This window comes from Eimeria tenella, genomic scaffold (genome assembly GCF_000499545.2).
Source record: "Eimeria tenella Houghton genomic scaffold, Eth_scaff89, whole genome shotgun sequence".
NCBI lineage: Eukaryota > Apicomplexa > Conoidasida > Eucoccidiorida > Eimeriidae > Eimeria > Eimeria tenella.
In genome coordinates, this window is record NW_013543464.1 from 112,993 (window position 1) to 140,664 (window position 27,672).

At 51.1% G+C, this 27,672-nt stretch overlaps 3 protein-coding genes across 3 annotated transcripts in view; 1 reads left to right on the forward strand and 2 right to left on the reverse strand.

The window, feature by feature from the left end:
* Positions 1-487: 487 nt before the first annotated feature.
* On the reverse strand, positions 488-1,033 carry ETH_00033135 (oligoribonuclease, putative; the record flags this gene model as incomplete). The annotated part of the gene is made up of 1 exon (XM_013378488.1): positions 488-1,033. The coding sequence occupies one exon, from the start codon at positions 1,031-1,033 to the stop codon at positions 488-490; it is 546 nt and encodes a 181-aa protein (XP_013233942.1).
* A 7,162-nt stretch (positions 1,034-8,195) lies between these two features.
* ETH_00033140 (uncharacterized protein) lies at positions 8,196-15,911 on the reverse strand (the record flags this gene model as incomplete). The annotated part of the gene is made up of 12 exons (XM_013378489.1): positions 8,196-8,585; positions 8,769-9,677; positions 9,848-10,539; positions 10,719-11,087; positions 11,182-11,319; positions 11,475-11,590; positions 11,698-11,764; positions 11,948-12,124; positions 12,586-12,708; positions 12,868-13,110; positions 13,485-14,091; positions 14,598-15,911. The coding sequence occupies 12 exons, from the start codon at positions 15,909-15,911 to the stop codon at positions 8,196-8,198; spliced, it is 5,145 nt and encodes a 1,714-aa protein (XP_013233943.1).
* Positions 15,912-27,112: 11,201 nt separating this feature from the next.
* ETH_00033145 (longevity-assurance domain-containing protein, putative) overlaps positions 27,113-27,672 on the forward strand; it is a gene marked incomplete at both ends in the record, with an annotated part of 1,339 nt that continues 779 nt past the window's right edge. Inside the window, 2 exons of the mRNA XM_013378490.1 lie at positions 27,113-27,292; positions 27,482-27,630. Coding sequence (XP_013233944.1) covers positions 27,113-27,292; positions 27,482-27,630 — 329 coding nt within the window. The remainder of the gene's footprint in view (positions 27,293-27,481; positions 27,631-27,672) is intronic.

The following is a 27,672-nucleotide window of genomic DNA, read 5'->3' on the forward strand; positions in this document are numbered from 1 at the left end:
GACAAAGAACTGCTTGAAAGACACATAGAAATCCCAAGAGTTTTGCTTCCCACCTCCAGCAGAACCCCAAGAAGAGCCTTCCCTGAGGGTGCATGGGGGAGCTCCCACTACCATGGGAAGTTTGGATGAACCTTGTCCCCGTGGTTGCATATCTTCACCTCAGTAGTGATGGCAAACCTGACCAGGCGGCATGTGCTTGTATTCACAGCACTCCTTTAACAGACTTGGGCGTGGTCCAGCACCGCAGTGTGTGCAGAGTGGCAGTGGAAGTACATGAAGGAAAAGAAACGTCCAAAAAAAATCAAGCAATGCGACACTGTGCAGCATCGCCATCTTCCACGTAGACGGGAGAAACACTGGCACAGAATCAGTTGCTTCTTTTGGGGTCTGTCTTCCGTCAAAGGCACTGTTCCATCGCTGCTCCGTTTCCACTTCCTGACTCAGCTGCTCAGACGCGTACTGCGCAAAATGACGAACTGGGCGCTGTTCATTTGAAAATCTTATTGCGGTAATAGACGAGCTCCTGGATGCTCTCCTTGATGTCGTCAAGTGCCCTGTGCATATAGAGCTTCTTTGGTGGCGCGACCGTAGGGAACCAGGACTGCGCCAGGATCTTGATGCTCGAGACATCCAAAATTTGATAATGCAGAAATTCAAGAAGGGCCGGCATCTCCTTCCTCAAGAACTCTCTGTCCATGTGAATGGAGTTACCAGCCAGAACCGCCTCTTTCGCTCCCACGCTGTTCTGCTTCAAGAAAGCTATTATGCGCTGCTCCGCGTCCTTCGCCGTCAGCGTCGCTCGTAGACAGGCCTCCGTCAAGCCTGAATTTCCGTGCTGCTCTCGGCACCAAGACCCCATTTCCTCGAGCGTTTCTTTCGGGCAATGCAGCACCATGCAGGGCCCTTCTTGCATGTACTTGAGCTCTCCGTCGGTTAGAATGCAAGCAACCTCCAAGATCCGGTCATGAAGTGGGTCTAGGCCGGTCATTTCACAATCCAGCCACAGAAGGGGCTGCTCGAATTGACGACCCATCACTGCGAGATGTAGAGAAGACAGTTAAGACGTTTGTTCTCGCTGCAGAGATAAAACAGAATAAAAAAAAAACACTCACACAATCAGCATCCGGACGCACACGGAACAAGTCCGTGGTTATGGCGACATACTTGCTCCGCATCAACAGCTGGCTACCTCCTCAATAAGCCTTGCCCTAAATGGTAGTCAGAGCTACAGCAAGCTCAAGACGACACCGACACTATAAAAGAGGCTTTCGTATGCAGTACCACCTACCTTACGGTTTGCGTTTTTAAGAAGGGAACAAAAACATATATATTGAGAATGATGTCATCCAAAAGCAGCAAACGCCCGCGGTGATGGCTGTCTGGTGGAGACTCTCGGTGGCGGTCGATGGAGACACGAACAGCCAGCTGTCTAGACACGCCTTCCAGTAGACCAAGAGCTCCTTCCTTCCCTTTTACCTGAAATGATGTCTTAGCAGCTCATATATAATTTTTAAGAGTCAACTAATGATACATTCCAGCAAAACTTCACCAAAACCGAGCTGGAAATCCCGAAACACGCTGCTTGGGCTCTACCTCCCACCGCAACGCGGAGAATGGGAGAGCATGAAAGAGCTTTGGCCGCAATGTTTATTTCCTGGAACTCAAAGAAGCCACGGGTGATTAAATAAGTGGAAAGAGAATGCTCCTTATGCTCCCTCCAGGGAATTCAGCGCTGTAAGGCCTCCTCGTAGCAGCAGACACCGCCAAGAGGCTGCACAGTGGCTCTTCGCAAACACCTCAACAGCTTCTCCTTGGCAGCAGCTATACTGCTGCTGAAATAGAACCCCATAAAAGGGCTGGCTGAGAGGCCTCAGTGCCCCGGAGCCTGTTGAGTTTGGGCCTTGACCCTGTGCAGCAACACCGACACTCTTCCAGCCGCATTCATTGCCCCTCACTCCTGCATGTCTCAACGCGACAAACTAACACTAAGTACACGAATTTGCACACTGTAAATCAGATACACCCCAAATTCGCTGCTGCAGAGATCCAGATATTTCAGCGGTAGCAAAGGTTCCCGAGGTGGCGGTTGTTTAACACGCTGCTTTGCCCAAGGGAGGGGGGGCTGCAGAGGCCCCCAGCATCCGTTCGCTGCAACAGAGGCCGACATTCCTGTGAATGCGAAGATTTCCACCTTCCAACCCATTCAGTGATTCTGCATATTAGAGAGTAATAGGGAATTTTATTGTACCATTTGTGCGTGCACCGCCAAAGTGTGCGAAGTGATTACCATACGGGGCAACTGTATTGTGCGTACTTCCCCACAATGTCTCTTGAGATCCATTGTGACAGGTCTCGTGCGTGGTAACTTAGTTTCAGAAGGTGTAACTTGCGCATAGCTACAGTGTAAACCTTTAGTCGTTTTGCTCATGGCTGCACGTAGGGGATTTGAGCCGTCGGGCGGTGTGCCTTCGTCGTGGAGAGGCTGACAAAGTGGTTGTGGTGTGAAGTCTATGCCGCGCTTTGAAGAAAAATGGGTGGCATTTCAGGATTGTGGGATTGCGCCACATAGGGCTCCCTCCGCTGTTCGTCACGCTGATGGGTGGGGTTAGGTGGGAAAACGAGAAGCTACAGAGACTATAGGGGGTGGGACTTCTAGCGCTTTTTTGTGGCTCATTGTTGAAGGCAGTAGATAAAAATACATGGACTTTGGAGATTCTAATATCTTAGGGGGCTTAGGGCAACTGCTTTGGTGCTGTGGACCTGACCTGAAGTTAAATGTGTAGACACTGGGGAGTGCTCGTTCAAAACGAGGCTACATATGTAGACAGTTGGGAGTGCTCGGTCACAACCGTTTCACCGTACATGTAAGACGTCATTCAGGTAAATCCGTCCGTCGAGACTGTAGGCGGTGCCCGTTGTGTACGGTAGGCATCCGTTTGGAGACAAGATATTGCCCTTTCACTGGGGTCTCCGTATCAGTCAGCTTTTTATTTGGGTTATATTGGCGGCGATAATTCCAGAAGGGCGTTTTTACAGTGATTAGGCTCCCCTGACACAAAGAGCAGCCAACAATTAGGAATAACTAGAAATTTCTCTGTAGAAGTACCTGCCTAGGATTGCAGAGGCCTGCCAAGGAGAGGAAATGGATGGCAGCCACAATAACACGGCGGCGCAACAAGATTCTAGGGGGGCACGAGGCACCTGACCATATGGCAATCAGTAGAGCTCAAGTGCGAAGCAGAAGGCTTCGAGTACCATTCTGTGCCTATCTTTTGGCGTTGCCCGTGGTTTGATCCCCATTTCCAGGACACAGCGCTGCATGTGGCATTATCCCACGAAAGAGTATCTTTAGACTTATACTTTTTCCACATTAACGTGCTTATTAAGCACGTTAATGTGGAAGAAGTATATCTACGATTGGCATAAAACAGGATACTTCATCTGCGGTCTCGGTTAGTAAAGGCGTATGACGCGCAAAGGTGTAGCACTCCCAGCTCTGACTGGTAGTTACGCTTTTCTCAGTAGCCACCAACAGTATAAACAGTACGTCTCCAGTGATTTGCCTACAGTTGGGAGATTACGATATCTGTGCATGGCGTTAATAGAATAAGTCTCCAGCGATGTGCCTACAATTGGGAGATTCTGATATCTGTGCATGATGTCAGTATTCTCGGGAGGTCGAGGGTTCGGATGAGTGCTCAGAATAGAACTGGATTTTCTTTACAGTGCAGAACCTTGCGGTGTGCACAGGGCTCCGCCCACTGCAGAGTCACTGCCAGCACCAAAGCCGGGAATCGCAACGAAGGGTAAGTCTCTGCCACCTGTACATAGAATAGTTGATTTGTATCGTCGTAATTCTTTTGACTTGTGTCAAACCAAAAGACAACTTTGTGGTTCCATTGCAGTGCGCAGCACTACAATCCCCTCCCTCCCTTTATTATTTCGCTGCATCCTCGCTAGCCGGTACTTGCCATTTTCCCCTTAGTTTCTTCAGCATAAAATCCTATGTATTTTCTCCTTAGTTTCTTCAGCATAAAATCCTACCTTCGGTTTTTATTTTTCGTTTGTGGGTACCGAATGGTATTTCCTCTGGAGCTGCACCAGGTTGGCTGCCATACAGAGGAAGCTAAGCTTTGTAATACTGTCAACTACGTAAAGTCTGCTTCTGTGGTTGCTGTTATCACTACTGCAGGTGCTGTTGCCGCTGCATAGTTGCGGTTGTTGTTGTCGTGGCTGCTGCAGTTATTGGTACTGACGTTGTTGTTGCTTCAACCGATGCAGCTTTTGCTGCTTATGGATTTGCTATTGGGTTTGTGATCACGCTTGTTACGGGCGTTGTAGTTGTTGCTGCAATTTCTGCACTATCAACTGGCTGCACTTGTTGTTGTCGCTTCCGTTTTTGCTGCTGCAGTTACAGTTGGGAGCATTTTTGGAGTTGTTATGTCTGCTGCAACATCTGTAGCTGTCGATTGGGCCCGCGTATGTACCCTGGAGGTGCTCTGCTGGTGGCATTTTTGCTGTAGCAGCTGCTTGTGTCTCTGTATCTTGTCTTGCTGCTATTATTGTTGCTTGTCTGAAGCTGCTGCGTCTGTCACTGCAACTGGTGCTCTTGTGAGATATTTTCAGCGAACTCAATGACCAGGTTTTATTGATGCATGCACGTGTAGCCTTTGTTCTTTCCTTAATCTCCTCTTTATCCCGTATTTAATCCATTTTTATATGCAGTGAGTTTTAGCCTGCCTCACTTCTTGCCCCATGTAAACTCGCATGTGAAAACATTAGCACCATAACCAAACTGCTTACCGCACTATATTTTGTTTGGTTTTCATTATTTTTCTAATTCAGTCGTCTTTTTCTCTTTCCTTTTGCTTTTTGGTTATTAGGTTATTCCTACAGCTATTATTTTCCTCACTATTGCGGCTATGAAATTACTTTCTTGTGCATCTGGATGCGTGTTCCTGCTCTTAGGATTGCTTGTGTTACGGTGTTACACCGATACACGCATGTTGAATAAGCAGGCAAATAAGCGTGCAAAGACAAAGTCACATTTCGAACACCGCTTCGCTGGTCAGTTGGTGCATTCGTAGCCGAAACTCTTGCTTGCGGATTTAGTTACGCAGGTGGGGATACAAAACGAAAAGAGCTGGAATACATAGAAGAAATAGGTAGAAGAAATAGGTGGGAGCATGCGACAAACAATAAAAAGCTGTGCAGTTGTGCACAGCGATGGCATCTAAGTTTGGAGCGTTAATTGATAGCAACAAAATGCTTGCTGCCGAGCGCTAGGTTTCGCAATATTGCGAAGTACAACGGAAAATCGTGTGAAGTCCGCGTAGGCCTTTTACTATTATTCACAACCCATGGATACCACACTGCTCTTGATAGCAATGCTGCTGGATCTGCTGTCATGGAGAGTGTAACAGAAGTACAACGGGAAATCGTGTGAAGTCCGCGTAGGCCTTTTACTATCACTCACGACCCATGGATACCACACTGCTCTTGATAGCAATGCTGCTGGATCTGCTGTCATGGAGAGTGTAACAGCGAAGACGAAACGCCACAAGTGTTGGTGCCCTCTGATCATGACAATCCAGCTAATCATCACTTTACACGGGGAGAGTTTGGTGGAAGAGTGGCCAGTCGGCCTGTATGCCTGTAGTGAGCACTGCACAGCTTGCCACCCGCGTCTCTCTCTCTCAGTCTGGCTGCATAGGGTCCTACCATTCGGTACTAAGCGAAGGCACCGTTTAAAAATTAGGAGAGATGGAACTGGCATCCTTCTAGGGCCAGCTTCCGAAGAGATACGCGAGTCTGCGCCGTGACGTTTCCCCACCCCTGCGCCTGCCGTGGTGTGCACTATAGCGTGTGTCCCTCTTGGCACCCCGCATAGCCAAGGCTAACTGCAAAGCAAACTGTCCATGCACGAAAGCTGTGTCTATTTGCAAAATCAATCTATACACTTCGAATTATTCCACCCTGAAGGCTATTTTCGGGCAACATGGTTGTGCTGCGCACTACAGTGCTGCATCGAGTGTGGGGAACAAGTGCTCCTATTCCTGCCTACTCAAATAAGTATTACTGCGGCGCAGGGAGCAACTGTTACTCCTCTGGGAGTAACAGGCCAATGGGATAATATTCTCGGTATTAAAATAGGTGCAGAGCTGTTGAAATCAATCCCACTGTGAGGAATTCGAGATGGCTTTATGGAGCTTCACTCGCTTCATTCACTGGCTTGTTTAGTTGTTGCAGCGTATGGCTTGCGGAGTGTTGCGCTCGTGACAAAAGCGATTAGTTGTGTCGGCTGTGTCAGTGGTGTCACAGTTTCAGGATGCAGGCCTGCTGTCGGCAAGATAAAGTGTGCACAGAACTCCTCCATTGGTATTCTTTGGGCACGGGGTGCCTGCATGCTAATCCGTACTCGGAAAACGTCTGGAGGAGCCTAAGTTGGTGTGTGGGGTGGTCAGGTCGCTCGTATATGCTTGTCGGCATCCTTCGCTATGGCTGTTGCAATGCTGTCAAGGCTCTAATATGGTGCACACCCCTGCGAACGTAGTAGCAATCAGTAAGGGTGTTCCCATACTGTTGAGACTGGTCAGTGACCTCCTATGCGAAAACGGCATTCCTTCCCTAGTACCTGTGATACGAGTCAACACTGTGCTTTAAGGTTGCAGGACGTTGAGGGTGCCTTTGTAAAACATCAGCCATGTGACCTTGTACGTACACTGTCACGACGTGCTGAGACTTCGCCACAAAAAAAATCTATACAACAACCTTCCGACCGCGCATGGTTTATGGCACGCTCAGCTCGGGTGTACTTGAATGACGTTTCAGCAACGCCAACCTGTTCGTTAGTGCCTGTGGTAGCCTTAGCGGCGCGTTGAGTGATAGCGCTTGCTCAAAGCGGTTGCTAGGGCCAGAACGACCCCGTCGTAGGTAAAATACTCCTCCTGTGTGGCGGTCATGACCTCGGTGAGGAAACCAATAGGTTTTTGCCCCTGCTTAAGCGGCGCACCCACTGCGCATCCAGAGGCGTCCGTCTACAACTCAAAGATCTTTTCCGGGCCAAAGATATGCAGCGTTCTATAAATGATTTGGTGCCGCTATGGATCATGCAGCGTTCTATAAATGATTTGGTGCCGCTAGGGATTTCATGCAGCGTGCGTGTGATCCAGAGCTAGACGATACCAGCGGCTTCCCTAATAGTTAAACTAGCCCGAGAGATCCACAAATACGCTCACGTAGGTTTTCCACATAGCACGCAAACAAACCTCTATGCGGAAGATGCATAGGATCCCGAAAAATACAGACAAATAAGCACAGGAGTACAGGCGGCTTAAGGACTGAAAAAATAATGCGAAAAGATAAACTCAAGCTAGGAGGAAGCTCAGTTGTAAAGATGTTACCAGAGTCCCTACATCGTTCGCTGCCTGCGCGTTTTACGCGTGCACCTTCCAAACCCATTTCACTGCTGTTTGCCGCGCAGAAAGACACACATGCGGGAAACAGACGCCAGGACGGTGCGTAGAACATCTGCTATTATCTTCGCAGCAGTTAAGGCTTCTGCAGTTAAGGCTTCTGATGGGCTCGTGGCTCTCTACGTGAATATGCTTGCAGAAGAGGCGCTACCTGCCAGTGTCGGTACAAAGTCAAGCTGCAAGAAAACATAGTTCAAGATGCCTAGAGAAAAGGAATAACAGCACCAAAAGAAAACGCATAATTAAAGAATCTCTGTTGCCCTTACTCATCCAGAAAGTCCATACAAACAAAAGCAACTCCTCCTCGCCTTGCACGCCAAGGATGGGCTGACTACAACGTTGTAGTCAGCAGCAGGTTCACCAGCGGTGGCAGTAGGTGTACCTGCTGCTACAGTAAGTGCTGCTGCTAGAACTGCTGCAGCTACTGCAGCAAAACCTATGAAAATGACACAGAGCTAGCCAGTGAAGGCAAGCAAGGATCCAACCTCTCGACCACTTCCTCCACTAACAGCAAGAGTGCGAGGAGCCTTGCTAAAGCAGCACCTGAGCATGCATCGGCAGCCAAAATGTCGCCTGAGCCCCCCAGCTGTGCACCTGCGTAGCAGGAATGAGCTGCGAGGCAGCATCGTGCAGTGAAGTAGCCTGCCGCATAGCTCACTGGAGCAAACTTGTCTCACTAGCAGCAGTAGTTAGCGTCGATACAGGCGCCAACACTACTACTTAACTGCGCGCATCGTTGCTGCCTTGGGCTGTACTGCCCCCGGAAGCACCAGCTAGAGCACCTATGTCACCAACGGAAAGCCCGCCAGTGCCTGCAGTGCCGCTGTTGCTATTGCCATCATCAGCGCTAGCAACAGCCGGTGCCGAAGCAGGGGCCCCCGCTGTTGGAGTGTTCGACGCTGAAGGTATTCCCCCGCTGCTCGTTCCAAACCCTGCAGCTGCAGCGGCTGCTGCTTGCGGTTTAGGTGGAAGCAAAAAGGGTCGCACAGGTGGAGGGTACATTTTGTTCAGAGGGACGAATCTGTCAGAGGTGCAGCAGCGCACCGGCAGTCCAGGATCGAAATAGCCCATAGTGTTCCACACGAACATTTCTTTAATGTAAAATGGACCCTACAAGAAAAAGGCACAGAACTACCTAACCAAACATGTGAACCAGACAAAAGAATGCGCATTTCTCCAAACAACCCCCCCAAATGCTGCCCCCCTGGTATCTGGTTTGTGCCTGTTGCTGGGAAGTGTTAGAGCTACCGCTGCAAAGGGGAAACTCGTCGCATAACAAAGTCCACATCTTACCTGAACATTGCCCTTTGGGTCAATGTACTGCCAGCATTTTTCGTTCATTGCGTCTGGCCTTCGTCCCTGTTGATGCTGCCTCTGTTGTTGCTGTTGCTGTTGCTGCTGCTGTTGCTGCAAGAACTGCTGCAGCTGCTGCTGTTGCTGCAGCAACTGCTGCCCTTGCAGCTGTTGCTGCTGATGCTGCTGCATTTGCTGCTGCAGGAGCAATTGCTGCTGTTGCAGCTGCTGCTGCTGCGGCTGCTGTTTGTTTTGCTGCTGTAACTGTTGCATCAGCTGCATTTGTTGCTGCCGAGTGAATTGTTGTTGAGGCTCACTGTCAGCCCCGCTGTCCCAAGTTTGCTGCCTAAGACCGTGCCTTTGTTGCGCTGCAGCACTGGAACGAGGTCCGCGGTAATGCTGCTGTTGGACCTCCTCGAGTTCCAGCTGTTGCTGCTGCTGCTGTTGCAGCTGCTGCAGGAGCTGCGCTGTCTTCTGCGCCCCTTCACTTTGCTGCAGTCGCTGCAGGAGTAAGCGGGCTTCTCTTGGCAGGTTCATCAAGGTTGCCGCAGCTGATGATGCTGAAGCGGACTGGCGTTGCTGCTGCTGCAGCTGCAAATCTAGGCTGCCATCCCGTTGCAGCTCTGACTGCTGCTGCAGCTGCAGCAGTTGCTGTTGCTGCCGCAGCTGCTGCTGGCGCTGCAGTTCTTGCTGCTGCTGCTGCAGCGCTTGCTGCTGCTGAAGAGTCAGATTGCGTTGCTGTTGCTGGTGTTTCTGTTGCTGTGCAGCAGCCGCACGCAGCAGAGCCAGTGCCTTCTGCTGCTGCTGCATTGTAGCGGCTCCCCGACCCAGTGCCGACTCCCCGCTGCCACGCTGTAGCTGCTGAAGCAGCGGCCGGAGCTGGGCCTCCAACTGTTGTTGTTGCTGCTGCTGCAACACCCACATATCAAAAAGCCAGAGCTATATGAACAAGCAATAATGCATGCAACCAGACAATCTGAAACACCGCAAGCCACTAGAAAGCTAAAAGAGCAGTAATCGCAGCTACAGCAGACATAGCACTAATCGTATCACACACAGAAAGCACACCAGATGCTTACCAGGTCCTGTTGCTGTTGTTGTTGTCTCAGGAGCAACAGCTGCTGCTGCTGCTGCTGTCGCGCAGCAGCAGCAGCTATGGCGCTGAGGGCATTTTCTCCACGGTTGCTCTGTTGCCACTGCTGCTGCCGCAATGCTTGATTCTGCTGCGTTGTGGGCAGGTTTGGTAGCATCATCCGCAGTGCTGCAGACAGCTCTTCAGCCGACAATTGCTGCAGCTGCTGTGAATTGTGTCCTGGTACACGGGAGTAGGCGCCGTTTCCTGTCTGCTGCATTTGCAGCTGCTGCTGCAGATGCTGAAGCAGCTGCTGCTGCTGCTGAGGCGTCAACTGCTGTTGTTGTTGTGGCTGCCGCACCTGGGAACCGATAACGCCGACGCCTGGATGGGCTGGCCCCAGCACTTGGAGGCCAGCAGCCGTTAATGGCTGTTGCGTCCCTGAAGAACGAACTCCCTGCTGCTGTTGCAACTGTTGCTGTTGTAGTTGCTGCTGCTGCTGGAGCTGCTGCTGGTGTAGCTGCTGTTGTTGTATCTGCTGCTGCTGGAGCTGCTGTTGCTGCAGCTGTTGCTGCTGCACTTGCTGCTGTAGCTGCTGCTGCTGCCAGTGTTGCTGCGATTGCCACTGTTGCTGGCGCTGCTGCTGCTGGGGGTGCTGGAGAGACTGCTGCTCCAGCAATGCAGTCAAGTCGTCTACTCCTGAGCAACGCATACAGGTGAAGTACGTGGGTAGCCACCGCGCTCCGGGAGCAGCGAAATCAGAACACAACAGCAGTCACATTTGGCTCATAGACACAAGGCAAGCAGAAGCAACAGGAACAGCTACATTCGGCTCTTAGACGGAAGGCAAGCAACAGCAATACAGCACTTTGACGCACCGCTTGCAGCAGCACAGTCTGGTCCCAGATCCCCCGCCTTGCGTCGCATGTTTTGCTGCTGTTGGTGGAGCTGGTCTTGCTGTTCCTGCTGACCGTGCGGCTGCTCCTTTGCTGCAGCATTCTGGGCATCCTGAGCAGCTTCATCGCCCGAAGAAGAAGCACTCGCCGGAGCACTTGACACAGCATCCTGCTGGGGCTGTTGACGCCCCGTCGTTGGAGCCACAGAGGTCCTACTTGCACTGCTCGCCTGCGACGCGTTGCTGGTGCAGCTTCCTCCTCGCTGCTTTCCCTCCCCAAAAGCAGCAGCAGCTACTCCTGGAGCTCCCACTGCTGGCTCCTCAGGAGACACTTTCGGTTCGGCCTTTGGCTCTGTAAACAGCAGCTGCAACTCGCAATGGATGCATATTAAGCCAAGGAGCAAGCAGAACACACACCGACAACGGCAGAAGCAGCAATCACTTACGGCGTCGCCACTCCAGCTCCACAACCTCTGCTTCCTTCCTCTTAGCTGCAGCAGCGGCAGCAGCGGTCTTGCGACGCCTCATCTGCTCGCGTTGCCTTCGTAGGTCCTCAGGCAGTTCAGAATCGTCCACTGCCTCGCCTGCACGAAGATAGAATCATAGAAACTGCTGCTGTTGCAGATGCCACGGCGTGGGGTAATCGCCGTTGCGAAATACATCGAAAATATCCGCTGCCACGCAGATATCAGCAGCAAAACACCAGAGGAAAGCAGCTCCAACAGTAGCGCATGCTGACCGTTCATGATGCGGGTAGTGATTCGTCTCTGATGGGTTGCTCCTCTCGGCCGGAATGCTTGACTTTCGGCAGCCGCCAGCAGACGCTCATTTGGCTGGGGCGCACATGGAGGTTCCCTGAAAAACAAACATGCACAAGGCCAATGAAAAACTCAGAGAAATGCTCAATACTATTTGCCCAGCGTCGCTGCTGTTGCTGCTTTTGCGCATCGCTTGGCCCTTACAAGTCAGATTCCGGCTTCCACGCGATATGATAGAGCTCATCAAACTGCAGGCGCTGCACAGATTCTCCTGCAGTAACAAAAGCAAACAAGAAATATCACTAAGCATGGCGCAAACGGCTTAAGCAGAAGCATCTCGAGCCTGTTAGCCACAGAAACACAAGCTCGTACACGATCACAGGAGGACGTGCCAATAAGCTAACAAAGCGACGAAAATGACTGGATTTGGGGCTGAAGGGTTGGTGAATCTTGCCTCTATAATCTAGGACGCTCAGACTATTGTCGACCTTCATGCGGGGATATGTGGACGCCGTTGCAAAGTAGGAGCCGCAAGGAGCCCACAGAGCCAAGACAGTGCATGGAGCCCTAAACTCGCTGATGTGCTGCATACCCTGAGAGGCCTTATCCCTGAAGTAGAAACTAACCTCCCCTGCACGCGGAAGCAAGAAAAAAGGCCCTGGCGAAGGAAAGGTAAAGTTTATGAACAGGCAAACGTGAACGCAAGGGGAGAGGCTATGGGGTGGCACAGCAGGAGACGACCTTTGAGTAGACACAAGATATTTAAAATCACCTCTGGAGCTAGCCCAGCTTCCGGATACACGTAAGCATTCCAAAAAAGATGAAACGAAACGTATCCAGAGCAGCACACGCGGCACAAGAACAACGTGCAGGTTAACAGCAAATCGAAACGGACTCCTGCTTCGAAATCAAGCATGGAAGGCAAAAAAAGATTGTGTATTATACACCAACAGCAACAGAAGCTGAAAACATAGTAGCGGCAGTAAAGACGCAGGAGTAGTCATTGCGATGCCACCGCAGCCACATTCGGAAACTACAATCCTCGGAAGGCAGTCCTGAGCGTGGACAACCCCATGCAGTTTGTTCGCTCACCTGCCAAATTGCCAAAGCCAGCGACCACCGCCATCTGGCCAAAGGGGCAGAAAGAAACGAAGTTCCGATACCGACGTGGAAAGACGAATTGCGTGCGGCCTTGGCGGTCAAATAGCACGATGTCTGGAGAGAGAAGATACACAGAAGCGTAGAGTGACAACTGGAAAATCATGGTCTGGAATCGACGAGAAAAAACTTTAAAAACGGTCAACAAGCAAGAAAAGACGAAGACGTAGTGCAATACGGCACCTAATGGTCCCGGATGTTCGGGTTGCGCCTTACCACTGGGCGACTTCCCCTCTATAAGGACAAATTCATCCCTGGTGGGACTCCACTTGACATCCTGCACTATCTTCTTGCTAATGCGCCTGACGCAGCAATAAAGCGACAGCGGAGGCTCCTCCTGCTGCTGCTGTTGCTGCGAGGCCGTGCGCTGAATGCACTGCAACGCCGAAACAGCCTGCGGATGCTGCGGCGTCCCAAGACAGACTGCCCAACAGTCCCCCACTCCACCATAATTTTCTCCTGAAAAACGCAGAGCACACGGCGTACAAAGGTACCCCTGTCAAAAATGAAGGATTCGCCGTAAGATCAAGACTTCGGACGGAATCAGTCCGTAGAGACTCAAGACGTTCAAGGAAAAAAAGATTATATCCACAGCTCAGAATAAGCCGGCAAGGGTCAATGTACTGCCAAAACATAAAAGAAAATACAAATACCGAAAAGAGTAAACGGGACGCAAGAGGTGGTGGGAAAAAAGCCGATACAGGTTTTATAACGAAAGCGGAAACGAAGAAGGAAATGGTGAGAGGAAGCAGAAAGAACAAGGGAATCGGGGGCCGAAGAGGCCAGGCAAACGGTCAAATGCAAAGACTAGAAAAACAGTTGTGGGGAGGCACCTGTTGCATCAACGGTCGTGCTGGCCACTACAAGGAGAGCAGTCCCGGATGCGCTCCACAAGAAGTCTGTGGAGTCCGCTGAAGGCAGCACCTGCCATGCAAGAAGCCGGACTAGGGCCTTCTCGTACGCTGCTGCTTTGGCTGCTGCTGCAGAAATTGCAGCAGCAGCTCGGGCGGGAGGCACTGACGGTGCAGCTACGTCACCACTGGCTTCCCCTGGGGTGGCAACAGTCCCGCCCGTGGCAGTTTCTCCAAGCTTCTGCAACTGCTCCTGCAGGAGATCAAGCAGCTGCTGCTGGGGGTTTGGAATGGGGTCAAAACAAGATGCTGCCTCGACATCCTCTCCCCTCTCTTTCGCCGCCTCTACTGCGGCTGCTGCGGCTGCGGCTGCAGCAGAAACATCGGGAACTTCTATCACCGAGAAAGACGGGGGAGAAGCAGCAGCTTGCTGTTGCTGCTGTGTAGCACCGAAGGAAAAGCAGGCGACGCAGAGGCGCTGTGGAGGTTGCTCCTGCTGCGATTGAAGCGCAGGGCCGATCTCAAACGTCTTTAGGCGCCTCACGAAAATGCGAAAAAGAAGACGACTCAGGTTGTTGCCAGCATAGACCTGAAACACAAAACACGGCCCGTCACATAAACCCCAAGTCACTGACGCCCTCGTAGAAGGCAACTGGCAAAGGAGGAGAAGATGCGCGAGCAACAGAAAAACGAAAAACAAAATCTAACAGAATACAGCAAAACGCACGAGAAAGACAGGGAAAGAGAGAGAGATCAGACGCAGAAGAACTTGAAATGGCACAGAGAGCAAATATGACAAAATAAACTCAGCAAACCTCGATAAAGGCAACAAATGACGCCAACAAAGGCAGCAATGGGCTCCAAACCAGGAACACTAATACAAAGCAAACTGTAACGAATGGGGATGGCGATTCACAACTTGCTACATAGAGTGTGCAAGAAAAAGAAAATATGAACGGACAAGGGACACAAGGCAGAGCAAGCAGCAGGAGCAGCAGTAACCGATACGAAAAATGTTCTGCAAACAGCAAAAAAGAAGAAACATTAAAAAAAAAGTGGCGTTATGAGGATCCAAAGGAAAAAGGCGTCACTCACCAACAAGTGAGGCCTTCTTGGGATGCAGCAAAAAGCTTCATCATCCCGCCACTGCAGCAGAGGCCAAACGAGCCTCTTCTGCTGCAGGGACACAACGACCTTACCCGTTGCTGCTTCCCAAACAAAAACATTGTGCTCAGATGCTGCTGCTGGTGTTGCTGCTGCTCCCGACGCCCCTGCTGCAGGCGTTCCCGCAGCCGCTCCCGAAGCTGCTGTAGATGCAGCATCTGCTTTGCTGGATGGAGCTTCGGCCCCGCCTTCAGCACTCGCGGCGCTGCTGCCGCGCTGCTGCTGCTGCATCAGCTGAGTCCTCATGTCAGGCTGAATGTTGGCTACCAGGAAAGTGCCCAGTGGTGACCAGTGGAGGGCTTTCACCTGCGCCTCCTGGTCCACCTGCAGGACTTCTTGCTGCTGCTGCTGGTCATCCTGAGGAACTATTTCGGGCTTTAGTGACACAGTTACCAGCTTCTGCTGCAGCTCCTCAGCTACTAACTGCAGCACGTGCCCCCTCATCGCTGCTGCTGCTGCTTGAGCTGCCGTGGGTGCAGCAGCGGGCGTGGCGCCAGCTATTGCAGCAGCAGCAGCAGCAGCAGTTGAAGGCCTTTTCAGCTCGCCCTCATCCTGCTTCAGCAGCCAGTCAGCCCTCAGCAGCTGGTAAGCTGCTTCCTGCTGCAGCTGCGGCCCCACACTCCACGTGGGATGCTCCAGCAGCAGCAGCTCGCCAGCAGCAGTAACGACAGCTAATCTCCTGCCACAGGGAGACCACAAGGCCTCTTTTGTTGCACCCGGGACAAACAGCAGCGGCATCAGCACAGTTCGCTGCTGCTGCTGCTGCTGCTGCGCTGCCACCTGCCTTTCGCTGCTCTTCTCATCTTTGGCTGTAGTGCTGGCTGACTGACTCTCTGGAGAAGCTGGTTGCTGCCCACTTGCTGCAGCAGCGGCCGCTGCTGCGCCAGCGTCTGCTGCTGCATCTGGCGCTGCTGCTGCTGCTGCTTCCTGGGGAGCCAGCTGCACCTTCAGCAGCTGCAGCAGCGTCAAGCCTTTCTTCTCACGGCACAGCAAGCAGCAGCCAGCCTCAGTCTTTAAAATTTGCGGGAGAGAAGGCACTGATGCAGCAGCAGCAGCAACAGCAGAAGCGTGGTCTGCGGGGTCGGACCCCGCGCCGCAGGAAATGGGCACCTGCTGCTCGCTCGCTGCAGCAGGTGTTGCATTTGCTGCTGCAGCAGCTTCAGCTGCTGAAGTCGCTGCTGCTGCACTGGAGCCTTCCACGCTGGCTGCTGCTGGTGTTTGTGCTGCTGCTCCAGTGTCGCTCATCTCCACAAACAACAGATCGCGAGCTACGGAGTGCAAGAGATTCAGTTGCTGCTGCTGCTGCTGCTGCTGCTCGTGTTGCTTCTGCGAACTCGGCGAAGGCTAAACTAAGTGCAGTTCTTTGCGTCACTATTCCCTGCAGACACCCTGCTGCTCCACTTGCTGCTGCAAAACCTGTATAAGGCTGCGGGGGAGCTGCTGCTACTGCTGCTCGCGCTGCTACTCGTTTCCCAGCTGCCCAGCTTCTGCAGTGGCTTCTTCAGCTGCTCCCGCCGTTGCTGCAGCTGCTCCTTGTTGCTGCAGGAGCGGCGGCTGCTAGGGCCCCTCCGCAAGTGCTGTTTGTGTTTGCTGCAGACCTGAAGTGGATTCCTGCTGCTGCTGCCCCTGGCGCTTCAGCAGCATGCCCTGCTCAGCAGAAAATGCTGAAAGATGCTTCTAAGAAGCTGCTAGAGAAGTGTTATGCAATTCCCAACAGCCGGTGGAGAAGACAAACAAAAAGGACGAAAGCAGCAGCGCCACAAAACTACAAACTTCGCCAGGCATGCAGAAACCCTCAAACCACAAACACTTTCCAACAGACACTGAGCTGCTGCGCCTAGCTGCGCTGCTGCACCAGCCCACAGGCCTACACTGCCACAGCGGTGGACCTGCAGCTTCCCCGGCGTTTCTGCTGCAGGGAGTGCACTTTGCTGCAGGTGGAGCCGCAGCAACTTGGAACAACCCCTTCTGCTGCTGCCTCACTCAGCTGAAGACCGCGGAGCAGCAGCACGAAGCAGCCCGCAGTCCTCACAGAAAACCACCACGATGACAGAAAGGCACAGGCAGCTACAAGCATGCAGAGAGGAACCCTCGAAGCACAGGCACTGCGGAAACGTCCTAGCGAGGCCGCCGCAGCAAGAATGGGGGGATGAAACTTTCTGCTGCGCGATGCTGCGGCTCCGGATTTCCTTGCAGCTTCCGCTCCGGGTGTTGCTCCTTAGCCGCTGCAGCTGCCGTTGCCGCCTGAAGCTGTGATATTCCACGGAAGCTGGAAGGATACAGCCGGTGCTGTTGCAGTTATGGGCCTTGGCGTTGTGTCTGCCCACTGGGAGGCAGCAGTAGTAGCACCAGGGAGAGCAAATGCCTCGCCGCTGCCGCTCTACATGCAATTGAGGTGTACAGACACCCCCCTTGCCCCAGTTGCTGCTCTCCGACTAAAGGATGGCAGTACAAGAAGGAAAATATAACTGAAAGATAAAAGGAACCAAGGCAATGGGAAATACTCTAATGCAGAAAGAGCCGCAGGAGGGCAGCAGGCTAGGGTTCAGGGTCCAGGGCTAGGAGGGGAACATGTCCCTAGAGAATGGGAACTTGCAAGGCACGAAAAAGCAGAGAGGGACACGTGCTGCTGTGCTGCTTTGCTGCTCGCCGTTGAGCTTGTTGCCGCTGCAGCAGAAGCCACTACAGTAGCAGCCGCTACTGCTGCTGCTGCCGCTGCTGTGCTGACAACCCAGGCCACAGCAGCAAACGCCGCTGTGCCAACATGTCCTTCAGTTTTAATTTAAAAAATAAAACTACAAGATAACATCCACGAGGACTTCCTGTTTCCCAAGCCCGTGTACGGAGACTCACGGCTCCTTCGAAAGACCCCTCACGGCCCTATTCACACCGCAACACTCAACTTCCCAGTGAACTAGCAGCGCAGTTTTGTCAAACATGAAACCCTGCATGCTTTAGCACAAATCGTAGGCGGAACTGCATCATTACTTTAAGACATGTGGTCGGCAGTGCTGGGTATCTGGGTGGGGTCTTGTGGCTCTTGGAAACAGACAGAGCTTGTAGAGAGGCGAGCACGGAGTTTCTTGGCACGTTTGCCTTCTACAATGGAAGCCCTGCTTCAGTACTTAGCCGAGAAGTCCCACAGAATAAGCTGACTGTCTTGCTGTGTTGGCGCGGGGTGTGCCTGCTGGTCGCCGTGCGGTGGAGTTGCTATAAACAACTAGCCAGCAGGGAGAATGCGCAGTGATGCAACTCAGAAGCCCGCATCACTCTAGTGGGCCCCAACACTTTCATGGGCACAGAACTCACTATGCACAGTGCTGCACTAGGAGCTTAGCGACTTCGAGAGAGCTAGGCGGACAACACACAGGAGGAAGGCTCTTTTCCCTGGGGAACGGCTTATTTGTAGAGCAGTGAATTTTGCTGAGGTTTGGCTCAGGAGGGACTTACTTTGATAGACAAGAAAGGTAAAGCACTGCAACGGTCTCCAGGGCTACACACTAGGCAATTTAGCGTCACTGGCAAGGGGCTGCGCAAGTAGGAATGTTAGTAGCAGTTCCGTGCCTGAAGCAGGTGCAAACGGAGATTCTGTTCTCTAGATCTACAGGACAACCCTCTCCTTGAGAATTCATCACAATTTGGACATTTGGAATCCTTGCAAGCCACTACACTCCTGAAGTGGAGACCAGGGGGAGCTGCTCGCCGTCAGCATTGTCGCATCAATACTCAGAGAACGCTAGCTTAGATTGCTTCAATTTTAACTAATGACGCTTGCAGGATTGTGGTTGCTGTCAGGCTGACAGAACTGTGAAGTTTGACGGTAAATTTAGAAATGCGTTCTCGCTATGCACACAAGCCCAAGGCATCTACTGTCTAGAGAATGACGTTTGACCCCTGCTTGCGTCAAGACTAACGTGCACACAAAATTACAGCCAAGTCTACACATTCGGCATTCACTATGAGTTGTGAATGCTGACTCCATGTGCTAGCGAATAAGAGGGCTCGAGTGAAGAGGTCCGGTGAACTCCTTTTCACAATTCCACGATTAATTAGCACTCCAATGTCGCGCCCCAAAGCAGCTAACAGCTAGGTTTGAATTTACAAAGTTTCAGTAGTGGCTAGTTCGTTAAAAGACCTTATTTTTTGGATTCGACCTTTGAGGCGGGAGGCCCCATGAGCGTCGTAATGAAAAAGCAATAGATTTAGGCAAGACGATAAGGGCGCTATGGACTCCCCATGGGTCGTTTTCTTCTCTCACCGTTTCTTCAAAGGGCGTGCGTATTTGTAAGGGGGAAGCGAAAAGCGTTAAAGAACGTATATATTTATGTTGCTGCGCCTTGCCCTCAGTGTAGCAGTCATCCATCGGTTTCCACTCCCTAGTTGCTGATGGAGAGGCGGAGACTTCGCCTCCCATACTTATCGTTTTTTCCCGGTGAAAGTTAAATCGCATTCACTAGTGCATACGTGAGATACTTGAGGTATAAACTTTGAGAGCACGGCTTCAACAGTCCAACTACTGCTAACCGCACGAGAGGGAGTCCCCAACAAGTAGAAGTGCTTCATGTTTCTCTCTCCAGAAAATTGGAGTATCTGTGAATTACTACAAATACAAGGGCGAAGCAGTAGAGGTAACCATTCAGTTTTTCATGCTGATACTGATTTGGCAGCCATTTGGTTGACAGTCTGTGAGCTGCGTTTAGGCTCGTACCTTATTCCTAACTTCGCGTTAGCAAGACAATGTGTTGCGATCGTTCCAAAACGCTGCGATCTCAGACCCTGTAGCAGATCCACTGTCCTTGACACTTTTTGGCTGCTACATTGGGAGACCCTGCTAAAACGAATATTAGCCGGCCTGTGCAGACTATCGGACAGTAGATGAGTTTATACTTTGGTCGATACCATGTTATGAATACATGCAGTACTTCATATGGAATTTGGTGAGCCTAACGTCGGTTAGAGATGTTTTAAAAGCCCTTGGATGAACGCTATTGCTGTAACTGTGAGTTGCCACACGCGGATGGATGCATTGATGCTCTCTAACTAATTAGGGATTTTAGTACTTTGACAAAACGTTATGAGAACCACAGCAACAGATCACCAAATTCATGTTTGGATGGTGATTTGCGAACACTAGTCTTAACCTTGCAATCCTCATCCGGAATTTCTTGATGGCTACAGCAGGCGTATCGCTAATAAAGAGACAGAGCTCCTTTTTGGCGGATAGGCGATAAAAATTCATTATTACCATCCATTACTTCCAACAAGCAGCTACTACCTGTTGTGCTCTTTATGAGCTACGCTGGGGACAAATTTTCTTCCGCCTAAAGTGTTTCGAACAGCAGGCACAGTTGTGCAGTGTTTGTTCTTAGTCAACGTCATGCTATCAAATTTTCTTGGACATCTGTTTATGTCCCAAAAGCGTTTCCGCAGTGCTCATGTACATTTAATATCAAGTTTTGAGGCCATGAGTGATCTTCCACTGTGAAATTCTCAGTACAGAGACTTCACACACATTATATTGGAGAAGGCAAGAAGGTGAGTAAAACGAATGTGGATACCCTCTCCGTCGAACTATAAAACGGACATGTCGACTAAAGTATGAAAGGAAAAATAGGAGAAATTAAAGTCTGCTGTCTGCTGAGTGGTATAACCCTCCAAGCGGCTGTTGGCGCGTGGGGGATCCCGCTGGTGTCGATTATAAATCTGCAAGCCGAAGAGTATTCCTCCTCAACATCCCCAACATACTTCTGTCGTAACCCTAAACAGATACTCCATTTTGCTACTGCGCTAGTTACCGGATGAAGCTTCGCAGTAGAATTGGGTTTCGCCTAAGTGCCCATGCATGAGGCACTAGTGTTGACTCTTAGCGTTTACAGTGCCCTACCACCTACTTTTGACGCTTCTCCACTGAATCAGTGTTCTCATTCATATTGCCTAAGTAGCATATTTTCTGCTATCTGAAGCAAATTATTGCTGTCTGTATTTCATAAAACCATGACCTCGCGCACACTCTTTTTGCAAGCAGCTACAGCACTGAACATCTTCATGCATCCTGCCTTCCATATGGCTTTGCCGGCCAGCATCATTTTTGGGGCTGGTTGAAAAGGTGAGTTAATAGGAGAAATCTTAAAAGTGCAAAATTTGCAACACGGTTTTCGTATCACAATCTGCGGAAGGATTGTTGAGAAATTGGTAGCATGTTCTGTATCGTTGCCTGGTGATGAGCTGACATATAGCTCAGGGTGTGTCTTAACTAAAGCTCAGCTTTTACAGGAAAGGAGCGCAAACGCATGGGTAAAAAGGCAAAACAATGGAAAAGAACATTAGATGGGACATATTTCAAGGCAACAAGGCGGGACTCCTGGGACTCCGAGGGGTCTTATGTAGTGCCAGGCACTACAATTGACTTTCGTCGCCACCCCTCGAGGCTTAGTAACGCGAAAGGGCATGAATAATATAGAATATTTTAAGGCATAAGGCACCATTGGATATTAGGAAATCATAAAAGGCAATAGAGTGCTCGCTAGCCAGCACCGGGTATGGGGCTGGATGCGAGGTTGGTGCCGTGACTTAGGCACTGACCCTCAGCGAGGGTCAACAGTCAGTTATATTATTTTGGGTTTTTCTTACCTCTCAATAATATGAACTCAGTTGTATATGGCCAATTAGGGTATACAGCAGTAGTTGGCGAGAATCATGGATTTTAGATAGTAGATGCAGAGTCAGACTAGCCCAGGGACCATACGTAGTAACAGTGTAGGCCAGCTGTTCACTACATCTTAAGCACAGCTGAGTTATGCCCTGAAATTGGTTTAATCTTACCGTTCATGTGCTCTCATACTGCAGGAAGCATGAACGTTACAAGGTTAATTTACCCACAAGGGCCATTAGTGAAGCTGCCGAAGGCGCCCAACCCATCTGCGACGTTCGCACCTAGAGAAAGTGCTCTGGCAAAAGGACGGCCGTATGGGCCTTTATTGCGAGAATAATAAAGTGCATCCAGCTTCTTTATCGAGTCCAGGGTCCCTTTTATCAAGCTCCGATATGTTCCTCTTACGTCAACAAGCAGTGTTAGCGAAGGTGCGCACATTTACTGTTACGAAATATAGCGGCCAGGTAAATGTAGGATACACTTGACCATGGCAGGAATATCTGCCTTTCTTTCCCACCCTGCGATTTCCGTCCAGGAGCGCTGGCTGCGTCGCCGCACTTTCTGCAAGCAACAACTTTTTCCCACAACCGCAAGCAGGCCTAAATGCAGCCTTTTCATGGTGTTGATTTTTGTTTATGTCAAAATACCAGGCGTGCCCCCCGAAGCACAGTTACAGCGCCGGCGAGGTTAAGGTCTACTTCACCTTCGCAACCACACTACATAGGCGGCGAGCTGCGCCGAGTACTGTGGACGCAAGAAGATTTTGTCAGTATCATGCGTTGCAGTGTCATGCTTTGTCGGCAGCAGATGCGTACGATGTGCCAACCACGGTTGCTTCCTAATCTCCAGGCGGCGCTTGGCAGCTACTCGTTGCCACACAGTCCACGGGCAACCACTCGCCTCCACACAAGGCAATTCGACTGGCGCGATATGCGGCCACCAAATATTACTGCAGGCTCATAGAAACGTGTTGACGCAGACAAGGCCAAGGCTTTCAAGGGCCATCGTGCTCACGTGTCAGGGATGATGATGACCACTCGATGCGCCTTGAGAGGCGACGAACAGCCTCTCGCTACCTCCAAGGTATAGACATACAGAGATACAGCAAATTTCAAGCTCTACCATGACTGTGTAGCAGCCTGATTCTACTGACTCTAGCATTGCCAAGACCCTGACAAATGTGCGGTGCTCCATTGCGGCGAGGGAAGAAGAGCACTTTCTCGGGCTAGTGCGGGAGCAGACAGTCCCTCCTAGCAACTCTGTCAACGAGGCAGCGCACCTCGAAAGGAGGCAAGTAAAAGCTTTGCCTGGCACAGGTGAAGAGCCTTACCACATGGAGGAGACCGCGCTCTGCCAACAGCTAGGACCGCACCCCTTGCGAGCCGGCGAAGAGGAAACAAGGCGGTGCTTCTCATAGTATCTTCTGAAAGTGTCTGCTGCCGCGCATCCCCAGCATATTCTCTCATTGAAGAGATGATGAGTAATTACCGATTAAAGCCTCGCAAGCTGCAACGTAATTGATTCTGCCATGCAGATACTGGCTTGCCGACTGGCCGAACAATGGCTGATGATGCATGCTCCTGTAAGATAGGGAGACGAAAAGCTTGCGCAGTCGACCTAACTTAAGAAAATAAAATATCAAGCTGCTTATAATACGAAGTTTATCTGGCATTTAGGATATCAGTCAGGCAAAACATGGGCACTGCAAAGGGGCCCTCATATTACGCCAGCAAATCTTTTTCAGCACGCCGAGAGCACGCTCGAAACAGTGCTTTTGCGACGAGGCCATTGTCTCACCAACACACCAGTATTGGTGGACCACATTCACGCTATGCCAAAATTAGTTCTGCATATGCTGTAGGAGGCCTGGTGCTTGCTTGACGGCAGCATCCTAGATACCCAGCTATACGTTAACTGAGGTGCCAAATGTACCACCTTCGCCTTGCCTGCATCTAACCAAAACTGCGCGATAGCTTTCCTTTACAATGCAGAGCTTTTTACAATAGCTAGAAGAAGCTCTGTGCCAGTCGTAAATCTAGTGGCGGTGGTCCAGTATCCTGCGCGGAATGAGCGCTAAAACAATGTCTGCTAGGTCACCAACAATTCTGCCCTAAATCACTCGCCAGTCGTACAACTATTCTGCCTTTCTCTGCTCTTTACCGTAGGCTATAGTTCCTGTAGCTAAGACGCATACCATTACACACCGTGGCGCACTGCCGGCCACACATCGAGGATCACAATGGTCTGATTCCTGGGAAGACATGGGATCTGCTATTACCGGGGAATTCGCTCCAGGAGCACTGCCAACTTTTTGACTTTCTGCGCCGATCATTTGAGAGTGCATGTTTTGTTATCGAGTGCAATTTGTGGTGGCAGTTCAACAGCCGCGCCGGGATGGATGAAAATCAGCATACACACAAACGGCATCTTACACAAGGCAAGGTCAAGTTCAGCAGGTTTTGCCTCCTTGACCTACGAGTAGGCACTTCCACTGGTAACTATCGAATCAGGTGCACGAACTTTCACTGATCATCAATGCACGCAAACGATGATCACTTCTTCAGACGTAACCTCGTCATCCTCTGGAACCATGTTCTTCGACACTGAAGGATAAGGGCAACAATAGTGGCACCGGGAGCCTAAGCAAAAGCGGAAAACAAACTCTAGGGCATGTTTTGTGCATAATGATGGCGCAGAGTGAGACAATGAAAGATGCAAGGCTGGAGACAAGCCTTGGCACTCTGTCGACCCCTGCAACAATTCACATTGCCTTATGCAAGAGCGCAGCAGCCCTGAAGCCATCTGCGCTTGAGCAGCAGTCGGTGGCGACAGAGGCTAGCCAATGAGAAACTGTGGCTACTTAGCTGATGTGCGCCAGTTAACCACGCTAGCCCATGTTTCATTCTCTGAAACCAGTTGTACACTCACGCCTGATGTAGGGAAAGCTGCACAGAGGCCGTAAGAGCGCCAAGGCAACACCATAGAAGTTTGCCGTGTAGAGGGGGTCTTTGGCTTTTCACAGAACCCAATATTGTGCACACGAGCAAGCAGCCCCTTACGCACATTGACAACGTATGTCGTGCCGCTGTTGAGGTCTCCAAGGGCAGCGTGCATACTTGGTTAGTGTTCTTCAGTGTATCCTCCACGATATTTTGACCATCTAATGCTGGTCTTCATCCCCTCAGAATGTCCTGTTCTGCCAGCCACATGCGTACTTGGTATCAAAGATCTTGTCAATCCCCGTAAAGGGGTTCAACACAGGTTTAGGAATTTTCGCGCTTTTTCTCGCAAGGGATTTGATCGCCTTCCAGCTTACTGTACCGGCTGGCAGATACGTGGTGCCCTCCTGTCCCCAATAGATTGTTGCCAGGCACTTCCAAGTTTATGTTCAAGTGCACCGACTGAGATTCGTTCCACGCCTCTTTGACAGCGCCCAGAAAACTTTGGAGGACGACAGGGCCAACTGTCATAGCTCTCCCGGCTGCAAAAGAAATTGTTCGATTCACTATTCGATCCTCTACATCATTGGTGCTCCAGAAATAGCCTCATCTGCCCACTCTGCTCTGCAGCAGCTCCGCAGCAAGTATTCTGTTTGGACCTGCGCGTGTAGCCCTGTTCCATGAGGGCAACAAAGCAGCCGCTGTTTTAGCTGCATTTATCGAATCTTCTACTCGAGCCACTAGTGGCACCAAAAAGTGAGGGTCGACTATATGTCTGCCCCCTTGGAGCAGATTATACTTTTCAATACATGCCTCCAAGTCCTACTTTCAAAACTTTCATGGCAGACCTATGGCCATTGCTTATGACGGCTGTTTGATTATCCTCTGGTAAGTTCTAGGAGCTCTCTTTCTGGCCTACTTTTACGCTTTCATTATGTCTTCTAGGGGGGTCCCTACATATCGTGGTGACGTCTCTCTTGAAGGCATCCAAAAGATTGTAAAAAATCTTCTTTAGGCATCGATCATCTTTCCGTAGTTGACAGCTAACTGCTGACCATAGTTTAGTGGACCTGAGGCGGCTTGACTGTCCGCTACCAAGGGCCTTACTTCTTTCAGAATGTTGAATCTCCACTTAGTCGATTGCTAATATTTTGGACGTAGCAATAGCTCTGCTAACATGCCCTTTCTCACAGTGTGTCCGTACAAAAGGTCAGCCCCTGCGCTGCCTGGTCAGCCCTACAGTACGGAATGCAAACACTTATGAACATGACTGATGCTTGTTTGGCCCAGCTGTTGGAGTTCTTTGTTCCCGCCATGTCTATAATTCGAAGGCACCGGGGCTCTTACTTCTCTTCAGATATCAATCTTAGCCTCACTTCCCTACTACAATGCAGTTCAGACGCGTCTAGCCAATACATAGGCAGCTAGCAGCCAGAGTAGCAGGCGAATTTGCACACTAAGCAGGCAGATGAGGCCTGCAACCTTAGGTGCCATGCTACGTTCAAGTAGGTTCTGCAACTGCTTTCTTAAGACCGTGAGGGACTTCAAGCAGCCACTAGGAATTATTTAACAGCTCTTGTTGTTAAATGCCTGCAGGCTTTAAGGGGCTGTCGCTTTTTGTTGTTTTTAAGATCTTATGTTTATCCCCAGTTGCTGCATGCGGGAAGAGCAGTTGAGGATCTGGGTTTAACAGTGCAGCTAGCCGCACCAAAGCTTAGCAACTAGTGCAGCAAACTATTATAAGAGGCAGCGCATGCAGATACTTCTACTGAGGACTTTGGGTATTTTCTGTGTCCATTTCAGAGATGGCAACATGAACTTGCACAACATGTATTTGCCAAATGGTAAAGAGCGGCTTGCACTTGCACTCTGCAACTGACAGCCCTTGCTCTGTATTATCCCTTTCTTTCTTTTGCAAGTGCTTAACATTTAATGGACTTATTTAAAATTGGCTGTGGCGATATCTCAGCTGCAGCAGGCGGGCGAGGCGGCCGCAGAGTTTGGCCCGAAACGGCGTGGCAGCGCCTCAAGCTGCATTTGCAAGAATGCGGCAGAGGATAGAGGCCAAATGCCCCTTATCTGAGCGTCTTTTTAGTCTTTTTAACAAATTAAAAATGCCAACTGCCGCATTAAATGTCCGCAGAAGCTTGTTAGCCCGGCGCCACACAGACACCTCGCACGAGTCGGCTGCGCCCCCCTATTCGCAGGCGCAGGCGGGAAGCGCGGGTAATGTCTTTCCCCCCCTTCTTGATCTGCGGCTTTCTACGGATTTAAAGTTTAGAAAAAAGACTTAGGAGCAAAAGCAGGGCTTGGAGTTTAGGTTGCGCAGGCTTCCGCTGCGCTGGGTCCAGTGTTGCAAGGGGGACGGGAGAGGTGCCTGTGCTGCGTTGCTGCGGGATTGTGGTGCTTGTCTCAGTGCTGCAGGTTCCAAATAGTTCAAACTTTGCGTCAGTTTTGAATGTCTTTGCCGTTAATTTCCTCGCAGCACTCGCAGGACTAGTTTTCGCTGCAGCGGCTTGGAGGAGCTGCTGCGCACATAGGTGGTGGGAGAGCCGGCGGGCGCGAATTTCCGATTTCCGTGGCCTTTCCGTGGCCTTTTGGGTCTTTTTTTTGTGACATTTTGGATTTCTTTTTATTTGCTTTTCAAGAAAAACGCGGAGCCGCAGCTTTTGCCTGCGATGCAGCGCCGCCCCGCCGGCCCCGCGCCCGCCGGACAGCCGTTTCCACTTGCAAGTCCGCCTTTTCTGTGGCTTTGAGCCATTTCCCCAGCTTTCTGCGGGCCCCCTGGCCCGAAGCAGCACATTTAATACATTTAAATACCCAGCAGCAGCAGTTTGCTGCGCAGCAGCCCCACAATGAAGCTGGAAGCTGCGCGTCAGCTCATCAGCAGCAAACTCCAGTCCATTCGCATGGAAGATGGCACTCTTGTTTACCACACTCTCCAGTTTCTTGTCGAGACCGAAAGAGGTCCTCTTTGGAAGCAATACCTTCTCAATCCTTCCATCTCCTTCGACGATGTCGTCTACGTCTTCGTCGTGAGTCCCGCTGCTGCTGCTGCTCCTGCTGCTGCGGCTACTGCTGCGGCTGCTGCTGCTGCGGCGGACCTCCAGCGTACACTGGGGCGTTGCTGAAGCGGACGGCCGAAAGCAGCGAAGAGCGCGTGCGCTCTGCAGCGTACCCTCATGGCCGCTCTGCCGTTGCTGCTGCTGCTGCTGCTGCTGCAGTGCTTCATCGTGGTGATGATCCTGCGGCTGGTCATCAGTGGCGGCAGCAGCGGGGCGCTGCGGCAGCTGCCCTGCATTTCGAAGCGGATTGCAAAGTCCTTCGATTTGGTCCGCCCGGGGAAGCTGCACAAGTTCGGGGAGAATGTCTGGTGGGTCGTCAGCAGCAGCAGCAGCAGCAACAACTGCAGCAG